This window comes from Babylonia areolata, chromosome 10 (genome assembly GCF_041734735.1).
Source record: "Babylonia areolata isolate BAREFJ2019XMU chromosome 10, ASM4173473v1, whole genome shotgun sequence".
NCBI classification, from domain to species: Eukaryota; Metazoa; Mollusca; class Gastropoda; order Neogastropoda; family Buccinidae; genus Babylonia; species Babylonia areolata.
The window spans coordinates 18,514,524-18,529,651 of NC_134885.1; the positions used below are offsets into that span (position 1 = coordinate 18,514,524).

General features: G+C 41.5%; 1 protein-coding gene across 4 annotated transcripts; it reads left to right on the forward strand.

Annotated features, from left to right (window-relative positions):
* The first annotated feature begins 1,464 nt into the window (after positions 1 to 1,464).
* Positions 1,465 to 14,010, forward strand: LOC143286851 (FGFR1 oncogene partner 2 homolog). 4 transcript variants are annotated; one of them, XM_076594688.1, is made up of 4 exons: positions 1,465 to 1,575; positions 5,753 to 5,908; positions 6,141 to 6,392; positions 10,404 to 14,010. In XM_076594688.1, exons 2-4 carry the CDS (start codon positions 5,774 to 5,776, stop codon positions 10,779 to 10,781), a joined length of 765 nt encoding a protein of 254 aa, XP_076450803.1. In that variant the 5' UTR covers positions 1,465 to 1,575; positions 5,753 to 5,773; the 3' UTR covers positions 10,782 to 14,010. The 4 variants fall into 4 exon arrangements, with proteins under 4 accessions (XP_076450803.1, XP_076450804.1, XP_076450805.1 ...); XM_076594689.1 differs by having other exon boundaries at positions 1,523 to 1,646; XM_076594690.1 differs by lacking the exon at positions 1,465 to 1,575 and adding an exon at positions 3,729 to 3,863 and having other exon boundaries at positions 5,756 to 5,908.
* The last annotated feature ends 1,118 nt before the right edge of the window (positions 14,011 to 15,128 follow it).

Sequence of the window (15,128 nt, forward strand, 5' to 3'; positions counted from 1 at the left end):
GAGAGACTGACAGAGAGACTGACAGAGAGAGAGAGAGACTGACAGAAAGAGACAGAGAGAGAGTGGCAGAGAGGGGGAGAGACAGAGAAACAGAAAATGAGAGACGAAGAGAGAGAGAGAGCGAGCTTTTGCCACCAGATACACTGAGTCGTGATGAAAAAGTCTAAGTCCGTGTAACACGGCCCGGACTACAAGGCAGCGAGCCCACACAACAGCGGGCCTAACACACAAGTCGCTGCTCAACTCTGAACGCGGACGGCTGTTATGAAGAGAACACATAACACATTCATCATTCCACAACACAACTTTGATCAAGCAGAAAGCATTAACAATCACAAATATATACATTCATCTGTATTTGATTGTTTTTGGATCTTTGTGAGAGGGACTATTGACACGGGGGAGTATCGACACGGGGGAGTATTGACGCGGGCGAGTATCGACACGGGGGAGTATTGACGCGGGGGAGTATCGACACGGGGCTCACCATTCCACTTTTCAGTTTATTTGTTTTGATTTTTGTAGGAGGTTCATTGTACGTGCTAGCAGATACAAAAGCCGGCTTACATGGACTAGTGTATTCCAACTGCCCTGGACATGCAGGTGCTGAGGGAAATCAGAGCGAACTCACTGATAGGCTTGTTCATGGTCGCGGCAGCGAAACAACAATGAGCCGTGTACACACCGGGCTGCACGGGAAAATCTGAAATCTTAAGAAAAATGAAAAGTGAATGACTTGAAGGCCTATATATCAGAAAACAAACAAGGTGCAATGTCATCACAACAATTGATCGCCTCACAGAAAAAATGGCAGAAGTGAAAAGCGACCGTAAGTCTAGCATGAAATGTTGAGCATGATCCTCTTCAAGTGCTAATCAAGCTAATATTGGCATCATTTCCAAACCAGCATTGCGCAGATTTCTTCAAAATGGAACAGGGTCTCTCTCTAGGCCATCCCAAATTGCCTACATTAGACGAGCAACACGCCAACGTACTAGATGCCACGTCCATGGCATCAGATATCTTTTCCCACTCCCCTTCAGTGCGGCAAACTGGCAATACGGTAATTTTCAACAACTTGAGGCCGCCAATATGTGTATATTTCTGTATGTGTCACGTCATGGGGCTCGGTGGGTGTGTGTGTGTGTGTGTGTTGTGGGAGATGCGGAAACAGGAATGTGTCAGTGTGGGAGAGAGGGGGTGAGTCTGGGTGCAGTGGGGCTGGGGGCAGCCGGCCGTGCGATACTGCCAGTGTTGTATGGCGGTGATGTGTGTGTGTGTGTGTGTGTGTGTGTGTGTGCGGTGCCGTGTGACTGAGTGCGTGCGTGTTCCCTGTGTGTGTGTGTGTGTGTGTGTGTGTGTGTGTGTGTGAGAGAGAGAGAGAGAGAGAGAGAGCTGGGACTCGTGTTAGTATGTGCAGTTGGGCCTTTAGTTCGCATAGTTGTTCGTCAGTCAGAGAGTTAGCCGGCCTTCGTATTTGTGCAGTGAGAATGTTGCGTCGGAATCAAGTTGTTGCTGTTATGTCTCAGCCGTGTTGTGCGCGCGGCAGCGCGCGCGCGTGTTCAGTGCGTGTTTGTGAGTGTGCATTTTCGGCGCTTGGGTCGGTGTGTGCGGCAATCACCATGCCGTGCAAGGGCGATATCATTGTAATCTAAGGCGCCAGTAGTGGCCCTTTTCACTGCATTCATACTCTTCTTCTTCTTTTGGATGGGTAGCCAACATCGACTTGTCGATGAATCTGCTACACGAATTCTTTTCCGGAGTGTGATTCCGAGTGGGCTGTTTTAGTTAATTCTAGGTTTAACAGGATTAGGAGGATTTTGTGGGGAGGGGGTGTGGGGGGCGGGGGTGGGGGTGGGGGGTAGTTTGCTGTTGTTTGGAGCTGGTCAGAGGTTTGCCACCCTGGCCTGGAAGGCTGCCAGAGATGGCGCAGTGGCGGCTTCAGTGGGCAAGTTGTTCCATTCCGGGATGGTTCTTGGAAAGAATGTCATCTGCCGGTACTGTGTCCTGTTGGATGGGATGTCGTATTGCAGGGGGTGGGACATTCTAGTTATATGGCTGAGGCGGCTGACAGAGGGGAGATATTTGGAATCAATGTGTACGAGGCGTTGTGCACCTTGTAGAACATGGTGAGTCTCGCACGCCTCCGTCTGGCTTGCAGCGTTGGCCATTCCAGGTCAAGGAGCATGTCGTCCACACTGGAGGTTTGGCGGAAGCGGTGTGAGAGCCAGCGAGCTACTCTACGCTGCACCTTTTCGATGGTATTAATGTCTTCAGTGGTGTGGGGATCCCACACACAGCTGGCGATTAGATCAATTAAGAAATTGTTGCATCATCAACACATCGTCTAGCCCTGTACGCAAACTGTAATGGACCCAAACAGAGCAAAATTTGAACCTCGGGTCAGCAACAGAGTCGCGCCCCTTTTTGTTGGTGATGCTGTTGATATGCGGGGCCCACTTCAGGTCCTTGGTGAGTGTGACGCCGAGGTACTTGACCTGGGTCTCCTCCTGGAGTCGGTGGCCGTGAACACGGTTTGTAACTGTGCTCCCGAGTTGTCCGGCGGCGGGTCATATGGACTTTGGAGCATTTCTGGGGGTGGAAAGACATCTTCCAGCGCTGTTCCCAGGAAGCTAGGGTGTCCACATCAGCTTGCAGTTCCTCAGTCTTGGTCTTCGGCTGTCTTGACGTCTTTGTCACGGTGGCAGGCAGTGTTATCAGCAAAGAGCCTGGCCCTGGCGGACAGTCTGGTCGGTAGGTCATTGATATAGAGTAGAAACAGGCTCGGCCCAAGGACGGAGCCCTGTGGGACTCTTGAGTCTACTGGAGCAAGCTCTGACCTGGAACCATTGACAACTACCGACTGCTTCCTATCACTGAGGAAGTTCTGGATCCAGGTGTTGATGTTCCCGACAATGCCATGGTGTCGAAGCTTGTGGGTCATGAGGCTGTGATTTACTTTGTCGAAGGCCTTCGAGAAATCAAAGACAAGTAAGTCCTCCTGGTATCCCTGTTCAAAGGCCTCAGACACTTCGTCCACAAAGCAGAGTAGCCGCGTTTCGCATGAGCGCCCCTTCCGGAATCCGTACTGTTCTGTGCAGAGAATCTGGTGCTCTTCGCAGTACGCCATGATCTTGCTGACCAGTATATGCTCCACTGGGAGCCGCGTTGCACGGAATACTTTTAGTCTTTTGCCTTTTGCTTAACTTCCCCTGCACCGCTATATATTAATCTACTTAAAGTACCCGCTTTTATCACTGATTATCACTAATTATTTGTTCAAGTTATTCATTCATTCAGATCAGCAGTTTATTCATTTATTTGATTAGTTAAACTTGACAATTGAATAATAATTCATTATTATTATTATTTATTATTATTATTATTCTTACCATTATTATTATTATCATCATTTTATTATTATTAATTTTTCAGAAATAATTCTATTATTTTTCAAATGTATATCAAGTTATATTATTTAATTTATTTATTACATCAAGTTTCCGACGAGTCATTTATTTATTTAATTTTATTTCCCTTAAACCCTGATTAAGCGCGTTGGGTTACGCTGCTGATCAGGCATATGGTTAGCAGAAATGGTAGATCGTGTATGGATTTGTCCGAAAGCACTGACCCCTGCTTGATTGAGAACTGAACTGAAAATCTGCTCTGCTGTTCTGCTGTTCCTATTTTTGTCTTCCATTGAAAACAGAGGGGCAGAGTTGTGTCGCTTGTTCCGGACTTCCGCTCTGTGCAGACTAAGTTGTGTGCATTGTTGACAAGGAATATTTAATTTTATTTCTTTCTCGTTAAATTTTCAGTGATCGGCATCGTTTATCGTTTTTTTATTGGCAGAGAACAAGGTAGGTTCAGTAAGACAAGAGAAAAACTCGTGGTGAGCCAGCATGAACGTGGACTACCCATTCTTGTTCTTCCCCTTTGTAGTGGCTTAGTTGCAAAAACATTCCCATGGTTTTACTTTATAATGTCGTAATCTCTTGCTTTCAGTTGCCTGTTCCAGCGTTGTTAACTTTCTTTTTTTCTTTTCTTTTTTTTTTAAATTTCGAAATCGATGTATGTATTCTTGCTGTTTTGCGATGTACATTTGTTATAATGACCCCATGGATTTTATCTTTAGAAATGTTTCCTGCTGCTGACAGTAACAGTAACAATGCAGACCTGTAAAGGTTTCAATGAAATTCTAAATGTCCAAGTGTTATAAATGCTGCTGTCAGGAAAAAAAAAAGAAAAAAAAGGTGTAGGGGTGCGGAGGGGGTGGGGTTTGGGGATGGGATTTTACAGGTAAAAGATTTCAAGTCAAGTTATACTGTGATAAAATGAATACATTACCATACCTATCCACTGTTAGCACCCCCATAGCTGAACATCATCTCCTGACTAGCAGCACTGTATACATGGCTGAACTGACAACCTTAGTTCTTGCTTTGAAGCTGGCTCATGATTAGGTTTTTTTTTGTGTTTTTTTAACACAAAGGTTACAATGTCATTCTGGCATGGGTTCCAGGTCATGTGAGTGTTCAAGGGAATGAAGTGGCTGATCAGCTGGCAAAAATGTCCATAGATTAGGAATCCTTTTGTCATGCCCTGTCACTTTTACATGGATTTTTGGCAAAGAGTTCATTCCTAAGTGGGACACCTCTGGCAGGAGGAATGGAATCTGCAAACTGACAACAAGCTGTTTTAGATCTGTCTAGACCGAAAGGAATTCCTTCCTTCCATTGTTGGAAACAGGAAATTATTGTCTGCAGGCTGTGCATGGGTCATTCTTACCTGACATATTCTTTTTGTGTGAAAGGTGAAGAACCTCCATGGTGTGTGCCATGCAAGCAGCCTCTGACTGAGTGTCAGACATCTGTTGATTGACTGCTGGGCTCAGCGTGGTATCACCATAACAGGCACAAACATTTTACAGCTAGCTCCATGAAGATCCTGATCTGGGATGCCCCCCTGGTCACCATTTTCCAGAACTTTCCTAAGGGAAATTAATGTTTTGAATTTTACATGTTCTGAGACATACATTGTTGATGTGATCTTTTTACTACCTTAATATTTTAAATGTGGTTTCAGTACATTGGCAGTGTCCACAATTTTTGACAACAAGGCATGGATGTCTATTCCGCCAGTCAAACAGATGTGTGGAGGGGAAGATATGTGCACACAGCAATTCTTTTGTGCTTTAATGAACTTTTAAACATTATTTTGTGTTACTTGCAAGAACTGGTTATTGATCAGCCCTGAAATGGCCCATTTGCAGTTGGCTGGGTGATAAGCAACATGATATCATTTGATTTGAATACATTACTAAGAAGTGTTTCACGTTAGTATTGTAACAGATTATGCAACAGAAGTACATAAATATATATCTATCCACTTATCCTTTATTAACTGGTCAAGATTTTAACTGAAGGAGATACTGGAAAGCATCCATAAATTGGAAAGCTTGTTTCTCCTCCATTTTAACATCACTTTCTGCTCTTTATTTGTGGTCTCTGAAACTGTCAAAAGCTCTATGAATATACAATTTCATCTGAGGGGTGCTGTAACACTAGTATGGCCTTGGCATTGGATGATTCTTCTCAGCCTCATGTTTTATCATGATGGTGAGGATGATTATGATTATAATTATTATTCAAGAAATTCTTACCTTCTTGGACAGAATTGGCAAGAGATCAATTCATTTTATTTTCTTGTGTTTTGAATTACATAATCCTATTGTTTTTTTCTGTTCCAGAAGTGTTGAACCAGCAGTAGGATGGCCCTGACTGTGGAGAAGCTGCTCAGTGATGCTCGAACATTGATTTCACGACTGAAAGAACAAGATGCTAATGCAGACTCCATCATGTCCACCTCCCAAGTTCTGCATAAACGCATTGAAGCCATGAAACAGGTAAGGATGTTACAACACTTCAGTTGTAACATATTGAAATTTGAATTTCAAAACAATCGTCATTAGAAGTGAAAAGTAATTGCATTTTCTATAAAACATAATATAGCATATGGAAAAGCATGCTTTGATGCCATCTTGAGACTGAAAGTCACACACACACATGCGCTCTCACGTATGCAAGCGCTGGTAATGGAAATGTTGAGAGTGCTAAATATGTGGCCTGATGTTTCAGTACCAGGATGACATCACGGAGCTGAACGAGATGGCCAAGCACCGGCCTCGCTCCAGTCTGGTAATGGGAATCGCCCAGGAGAACCGTCAGATCCGAGAGTTGCAGCAGGAGAAGCAGGAGCTGCAGATGGCTGTGGAGGAGCACCAGTCGGCGCTGCAGCTCATCATGCATAAGTACCGTCAGCACACTGTGCACCTGCTGCACGCCAACCGGCTGGACGCCACCATCGCCCACAGACAGGTCCGCTCCAAGGTAACCCTGCTGGCATGTTCTTGTTACTATCGATTTTCTTGGAGGAGTAATACAAGGAAGGTTTATCAGTATTTTTTTCTTCCTCTTCTTCGTTCATGGGCTGCAACTCCCATGTTCACTTGTATGTACACAAGTGGGCTTTTATGAGTATGACCATTTTTACCCCACCATGTAGGCAGCCATACTCCGTTTGGGGAATGATAAGTATCTAAATACAGCTGTTTGGGCATACGTACACATAACAGTTCCATGTCAGCTTTTCCATGTATCCTTCTTCAGCTTTGACACATTCTTTGAAATCAGATGTCCATTCCACTCAATCACACTGATTTAGGTATACCCAAAAATAACGTCCTTGAAGAAAGCACAGTCATCTTTGGTTCTCTTGAACTTGTCTGCCTCATCATCTGCACCATTTTAGAATAGAATAGAGTAGAATATGTCTTTATTACCAAGTGTACCGGGGTCACAAAGAATGTTGGGGGGAATAGTACATAACAAGGTACGAACATAAATCGAAAATCATACACAAACACAGATACAGTAGAAATTAGGATACATACAAGTGCATAACAATGTAAAAACTTGTGCATACTCACACATACACGCACTGCACACACACACACACACACACACACACACACACATGCGCGCACACACACACATGCACACACACTATAAAAATTTAGACATTCTTCCGCTCAAAAGTCGACTGTTACTTAACAAATGTGTGTGTATGCACAGTATAGCGAATGGAACGGCACCAAAGAAAATAACCCAGAATTTTATTACTAATGAAAATAGACACACTCACAAACTATCTTTTCCACGACCCCGAAACAATTTATATAAATCTAGTTTAACATTTTCTGGGGGAATGATATGGAATGGTTTACCTCCTTTAAAGTCATGTCGTCTAAAGCAACCATTCAAAAAAGCACTTGAGAAATATTTGATGGAAAATATATGATCCATTGATCCTTCGATTTGACTATCATTGTATCTGCTGTCTATATACTTGTCTGTCTATTTTTCTAACTTTAAACCTTCTTTGTCCTTCTGATTTTTCTAACTTTAAACCTTCTTTGTCCTTCTGACTTTCTGTCTCCTTTCCATCTCTCGACTGTTACCTTTACCCGTCTGTCTGTTTTCTCTCTCTCTCTCTCTCTCTCTCTCTCTCTCTATATATATATATATATATATATATTTGTGTGTGTGTGTGTGTGTGTGTATGTAGCTTTCTCTCCCGTTTTTCCTCTCTCTCTTTTCTTCCTGAATTAAGTTAATGATGTAAGAATGTCGCATTGCATGTTGTAATCGTGTCAGTATCATATGTAAATTTATTGCTATTTACGCTTGTATTATTTCTGTTGTTGTTGTTGTTGTTCTCGGTAGAATTTTTGTGTATTTCTTATAATTGTTTATTTCCATATATCCTTTCCAGACCCCCACTTCCCCCATTTCTTCCTTTTTAAATTAAAAGAAAATAATTTTCTTATCTTTTTTTATGAGGGCAGGATGTAAAAAAGCTGTATATAAGCTTATTCTTTTACCCTCAATAAAGATCATTTTGACTTGACTTGACTTGACTTGACACACACACATGCACACACACACACACACACACACACATGCACACACACACACACACACACACACACACACACACACACACACACACACACACACACACACTCTCTCTCTCTCTCTCTCTCTCTCTCTCTCTCTCTTACAGACACACACACACACACATTTGAACAGAAGCCGCATATTACATGTGGATGGAGCTGATTGACTAGATCTTCAGGTAGATGGTTGTTGATTGCACAATTCTGTTTATCATATTTGATTTGTTTGAGAGACAGGGCATTGACTGATTTGGGGAAGAAGCTATTGGCGAAGCGATACTTCTGTACCGTTGACCAGAGGGGAGCATCTTGAAAATCCCAAAAGCTGGATGTGATTCATCCTGGCTGATCGATTTTGCTTTTTTGAGTAGCCGCTTCTAGAGAAGGTAGATCAGCCCTGGTAATGTTGGTGGCAGTTTTTACGGTTCTGTTCAGGGCTGCGACTTCTGCCTTGGAAATGTTTCCGTACCAAACAGTAATAGAGAAGGTTAGCACGCTTTCAGTGACTGCTCGGTAGAAATCAACCATAATTTCTTTTCTAATTCTGAACTTTTTGAGGCGCCGAAAAAAGTACAGGCGCTGTTGTACTTTCTTAACAATTTTTTCAGTATTTTTCTCCCATTTCAAATTGTTGGAAATGATCAGTCCAAGAAATTTAAATTCGCTGATGATCTCTACTTGCTTGTCTTTAATGACAATTTTTTTTTGTTTTTTTTTTTTTCCTCAAGGCCTGACTAAGCGCGTTGGGTTACGCTGCTGGTCAGGCATCTGCTTGGCAGATGTGGTGTAGCGTATATGGATTTGTCCGAACGCAGTGACGCCTCCTTGAGCTACTGAAACTGAAACTAATGACAAGTGGTGAGGGGTCAGATCTGGTCTTCCTGAAATCTAGAATTAAATCTTTTGTTTTTGACACGTTGAGTTCTAAGTTGTTTTGATCACACCAGCTGACAAATTCTAGTGCTTCTTCCCTATATTTTGACTCATCACTGTTCATAATCAGCCCTTCTAGGGTAGTATCATCGGCAAACATGACAATGGTGTTAAATTCATTACGAGTTGCACAGTCATGTGTGAATAGTGAGTACAACAGTGGGGATAGAACACATCCATGTGGGACGCCTATGGTGAGAATACATGTGGAGGAGTTGAGGTCACCAACTTTAACAACTTGCGGTCTGCATCTTAGAAAATCTAGGATCCATGCACAAATTGATTTAGGCAGCGAGAGGTCTTTCAATTTAAAATGTAGTTTTGATGGTACTAATGTGTTGAACGCAGAGCTGTAGTCAATGAAAAGGATCCTAGTATGACTGTTAGTGGTAATACTCCCACGCCACTCATTCCAAGTCCTCCAAACACAGCCAGTTTCATACTCATTCGGCATCAAATATAGAATTGTCCCAAAGTCTGTGGCTTTTCATGTTCTGCTTTCATGATGGCCTCAGGTTTCACACCCTGTTCCCCAAGCATACTTGCGGTGAGTTCCTTGGACCCTTTTGAGTCTTGAGTCTGGCTGTCTGACAGAGTATGTGAGAAGAGTTACCCACCAGGGGCTATGACCAGGATCCAAACGTGGGACCCTTTTGAGTCTTGAGTCCATCAGTCTGATAGTCAATATATGAGGTGTTACCCACGAGGTGTTGCAACTGGGATTCAAACTTAGAACCCTTTTTGAGTGTTGAGTCTGTGTGACAGAGACTACAAGGGTTGTTAATGATGGTGGTGACGGCGTGACTGGGATTCAAACATAGAACCCTTTGAGTCTGGAGTGTGGCTGTGTCACAGAGACTGTAAGGGACGATGATGATGATGATGATGATGGTGACTGTGGCAGGAGGAGGTGTGCCAGCTGCAATGATGATGATGATGATGACTGTGGCTGGAGGAGATGTGCCGGCTGCTACGATGATGATGATGATGATGATGATGATAACTGTGGCAGGAGGAGGTGTGCCGGCTGCTATGATGATGATGATGATGATGACTGTGGCAGGAGGAGATGTGCCGGCTGCTATGATGATGATGATGATGATGATGATGATGCTGGGAGATGTGCCGGCTGCTATGATGATGATGATGATGATAACTGTGGCAGGAGGAGGTGTGCCGGCTGCTATGATGATGCTGCTGCTGCTGATGATGATGATGATGATAACTGTGGCAGAAGGAGATGTGCCGGCTGCTATGATGATGATGATGATGATGATGATGATGCTGGGAGATGTGCTGGCTGCTATGATGATGATGATGATGATGATGCTGCTGCTGGTGACTGTGGCAAGAGGAGATGTGCCGGCTGCTATGATGATGATGACTGTGGCAGGAGGAGGTGTGCCAGCTGCTATGATGATGATGATGATGATGCTGGTGACTGTGGCAGGAGGAGGTGTGCCGGCTGCTGGTGAAGGTGGAGGAGATGGCCACAGTGATGCAGCAGGCCATCCGGTTGGATGACCAGCACTCCTCCAGGACCCAGGAGCGCATCACCCACCTGGAGCAGGAGAACCAGACCCTGCGACAGCTGCTGGAGATCTGCACTCTCCCCACTCCCTCCACCCATCCCCACACCTCCTACCCCCTGGCGGCGGATAGCACCACTCAGGCCAGCCCCTCGCTGGACGACAGCACCTGCAGCCAGCTGTCCCAGGTGGAGGTGGTGGTGGGAAAGGAACAGGGGGAGGGAGGAGTGGATGGGGAAGGTGGGGAGGAAAAGGGCTCAAAGCCCGACAGTGACAGTAGGACATCATCAAAGTCATAAAACGTTTGTGTGGGTGGGTCAGGGATTGGGTAGGGGAGGGATTAGGGAGTGTGTGGTAGTGTGTTTGTGCTCAAAACATGTTGCACATGTTTTTGTGTCTTAGTGTCTGTATATGGTTGTGTGTCCTGTGTGTGTGTGTTGTGTGTGTGTTTGTGTGTGTGTGTTCTTCAGTTTAACGTCTATTCACTATAAGTGTTTTTAGACGGAAAGGAGTAAAGTAAGGAAAGGGAATGCATGTGAATATTAGTGTAAAAAAAGTGTTCATGTTATGTATCAGAGGAAAAGTATATTATAAGAAAAAGTCTAAAGAGATTGTGGTGTGCATTGAATGAGGTGTCATGGGAAGGAGAATATGTATATGCATATCAACAAGTATTAACCTACAACAATGTAAATATAAATAACAACATTAATTATAATACATCAAAGGAGGATACCAACTGGACTGGAGTTTAAAATTTCCAAAAACATTCTAATCAATGAATAATCATTCAAAATCTTTTCAGTGGCTAATGAAATAAAGTCATCAACTACATCTTTTGGAATTAACTGTCTTATGCTCGGACAATGATTGAGTAGATGGCTTACAGTTATTTGCTTACCGCATATACATTTTATATTTTTAGAAAATTTTGTATGAAAGGCATTTAAACGAATTCTATACATTAGACTTGTAATTTGTCTTGAATGTGCTGCTGGTGTCAAATTTAGAAAATGTTTGGGATTAGCTGCATTCTTTGTGTTTACACAACATTGGTAATATTGATTATTTGAATCTATAAGTAATTTCTTAAATCGATTTCTAGATACATTTTCTATACAACTAATGCATTCATGTAGATCTAACTGGATGTCAATTTGTATTGCGCCTTCGAAATTACATGCTGCTCTTCTAGCTACTTGGTCTACCCACTCATTTGAAGATATTCCACAGTGCAAAGGTACCCAACAGAAAGTTATTTTAATGCCCTGTTTTGTCAGTTGGTGAATAATATGTTTTATTTCCATTGTCATCTCAATTCGCTTCTTTGAATTTGGAGATTCTATAGTTTGTAATACTGACTTCGAGTCTACACATAATAAAATTTCACTTACAGTTTTCGGAATGTCTGAAATATAATTGAAGGCCATAAGTATGGCTATAAGTTCAGCTGTGAAAATGGAATATTGTCTACCAATATAGTATAATTTTTCTATTCTAAATGAAGGAATTACAAAAGCCATTCCTGAATTACCATCTTCTAGAACAGATTCATCTGTGTATATTTTTAGATAATTTGAATATTGATTTTCTATATGGGAGAGCACTTCAGGTTTTAACAAAAATGGTGACTGGTTCTTGGATAAATCTGTATAATCCATGTCAAAGGTAGCTTTACACTGCTCCCATTCAGGGACTGGTGAAAAAGTAGGTATTTTTGCAATTTGCTTGTCTTTTGATTCTGTAGCACTAATGATATCTGATGCAAATGTATTAATGGATGTTATAGAGTGTATCGTCTTAGCTCTTTTAGCAAAATCTTTTTGTGAACTCAAATTAGCTTCTTCTGAAAAGGTTTCATATGCGAAAGATTTGAAAATGAATTTCGCGACTGAAGCTTTCCTTTGTTCATCAAGATAAAACACCTGTTTCTCTGTAAGTCCCTAAATTTGATGTAAGAATGGGCACACCTAGAGCGAGTTTATAAGCCTTACAATCAATGCTTTGCAGCTTCTTTAACAAATGCAGTGGAGCACTGAAAAATACCTCTTGAGCGTATGTCAAGCGTGAACGTATGAGGGAGGTAGCGAGAGATATCAACGCTTTGGTATCTTGTCCCCAGTGCTGTTTGCAAATTATTTTAAGGAAATTTAGACCTTTTCTTGCTTTGCTTAGTATATAGTCAATATGATAATTCCACGAAAGCTTTGAAGAAAGATAGACTCCCAAAAATTTAAAAGATTGTGTATATATGATGATAGTACCATTTATTGTAAACACGGGGAACTTTTCTGGGTCTGATCCTGTATTAAATAGCATCATATTTGTTTTTTCTAAGGACAATGATAAGCCATTTTCTGTCATAAAGTTGCTGATTTTATCAAGTTCCCACCGGTATATTTTCTTTATGTAATTCAATGTCCTAGTAGGCGTTTTATTTTTCATTGTCACCTTCATCCATAAACAAATGTCATCAGTAAATTGAACCAAGACTGTATCTTTAGCTAGCTTGTTAGGTAGATCTGCTAATAATATATTGAATAAAATCGGTGAAATTACTGATCCTTGTGGTAACCCCATGTGTAATTGTCTGAGGTTTGAGTAGATATTTCTTATTCTTACTTGTATAAATCTATCTGATAAAAAACTTCAAATATAATCATATATGTTTCCTGTGATACCAATATTTTTCAGTTTATATAAAAGTCGAGCATGCCACACTTGGTCGTATGCTTTTTTCACATAAAAAAAAAGTCGCTAGTACGTTTTTTCGCCTTGCAAACTGTTGCTTTACCTGTGTAGTCAGTTTGACTAGATGTTCTGTGGAGGATCTACCTTTTCTAAAGCCAGCTTGGTTTATAGGAATTACACTGTACTTCTCACAATAATGAACAAGTCTTTTTAGAGCAATTTTTTCCATTAGTTTGCATACATGCGATGTTAAGGCAATTAGTCGATAACTATTTTTATCTGTTCTGTGTTTGCCCTGTTTGTGTACTGGGACAACGATTGATTGTTTCCATACAAGAGGAATGTCACCATCAGACCAACATTTCTTTAAAATTAAGTGTAAGAAATCAGTCAGATTTCCAGGTAAATGTCTCAACATTTCGTTTGAAAGTCCGTCTAAACCAGCTGACATTCCTTTATTTCATCTGGTGTTATTTCACTATTTATATATAGGTGATTTACGCTCTCTGAATCTTGATATTCTTCATTTTTCTCTTGGCTTTCTCTATACTTTCTATTTTCTTCTGACAAACCAGTGTTTGTACTATGATTACCAAACATGTCAGCAAAAACCTCTGCCTTTTGAATATTTGAAGGTAGATCTGTATGGTCCAGTTTAATAGGGCATTGTGGTAAATATATTCCATTTTTCATTGTTTTTAGTTTTTCCCATTCCTTTTGCATATCTTTGTGATTGAAAACTTCATTTGTGCAGAAAGATGACCAGTACTGCCTTTTTGCTTGTGCGTTAACACTATTTGCTTTATTTTTAGCTTTTTTCATCTATAAATGATTTTGTTGGGGGGGTGGGGGTGGGGGGGTGGGGGGTGGGGTGGGGATTGTACTTTTAAGTATATTTTGAATTTTGACTTCTTTTCTTTCTTTGCTGCTTCACAAGCCTCATTCCACCAGATATTACCAGAGTGCTTATGATCTTTAATCGATTTGAACTTTGGAATAGATTCATTTGCAGCGGTGATGACTGCATTTGTAAATATTGAATATAAATTGTTGACATCTGTATCATTTATGTTGTTAATTTGAAACGATGAGAGTGAACTTCTGAATTTATCCCAGTTCGCAAGTCTGTAATTATATTTTGGAATCTTATCCTTGGTTGGATCTATCGACTGAGATATTTTTTATTCAAGTCTTGTGATAATAGGCAAATGATCACTATTAAGAGTGTCATTCAGTGTATGCCAGTCACATATTGGTGCCAAATCTGGTGAGATTAAAGTAAGATCTATGGCAGTTGCTCTATGACTTGGATTGTCTGGGACACATGTTATTCTGCCATCGTTAAGTAGGTATAGAGAAGCATCTACAATGTTTTCAATAAAACGATTGCTAGTGATCGACTGGCAGCCTTTCTCCCAAAATGGCGAGCGTGCATTAAAGTCTCCCTTGATGAGAACTTTTTTGTCTTGGTCTGTCAGTTAGGTTCGAATCTACTCTGTATTAAAGTCGTTTGGACCCTGAGGTAGGTATACAGATATGACAGTTAAGAGTTACGGCACAAGAATGAATATTTGGTATATCTGGTGGAACGGGGATGTGTGTGTGTGTGTGTGTGTCACTGTGTGTGTATGTGTGTCACTCTGTGTGTGTGTATGTGTGTCACTGTGTGTGTGTGTGTGTGTGTGTGTGTGTTATTGTATGTAAGTTAGAGTGTTTGTATTTTATGTGAATTTGTGACATTGAGACTGAAAGAAAGAATTGGAGAGGGGGAGAAACAGAGAGAGAAAGAAACATTTATAGATGTATTTGCCCTCATTATTTATTTGCACATGCATACCGAAAGGCGTTTAAAGGCACTTCTGTTAGTTTGCTACTGAAGCCAACAAACAGTACAGTTAGGGAAAAATGGAGTGAAGAGTCAGGGCAGGGTTCAGATGGTATGATTTGTCTTGACA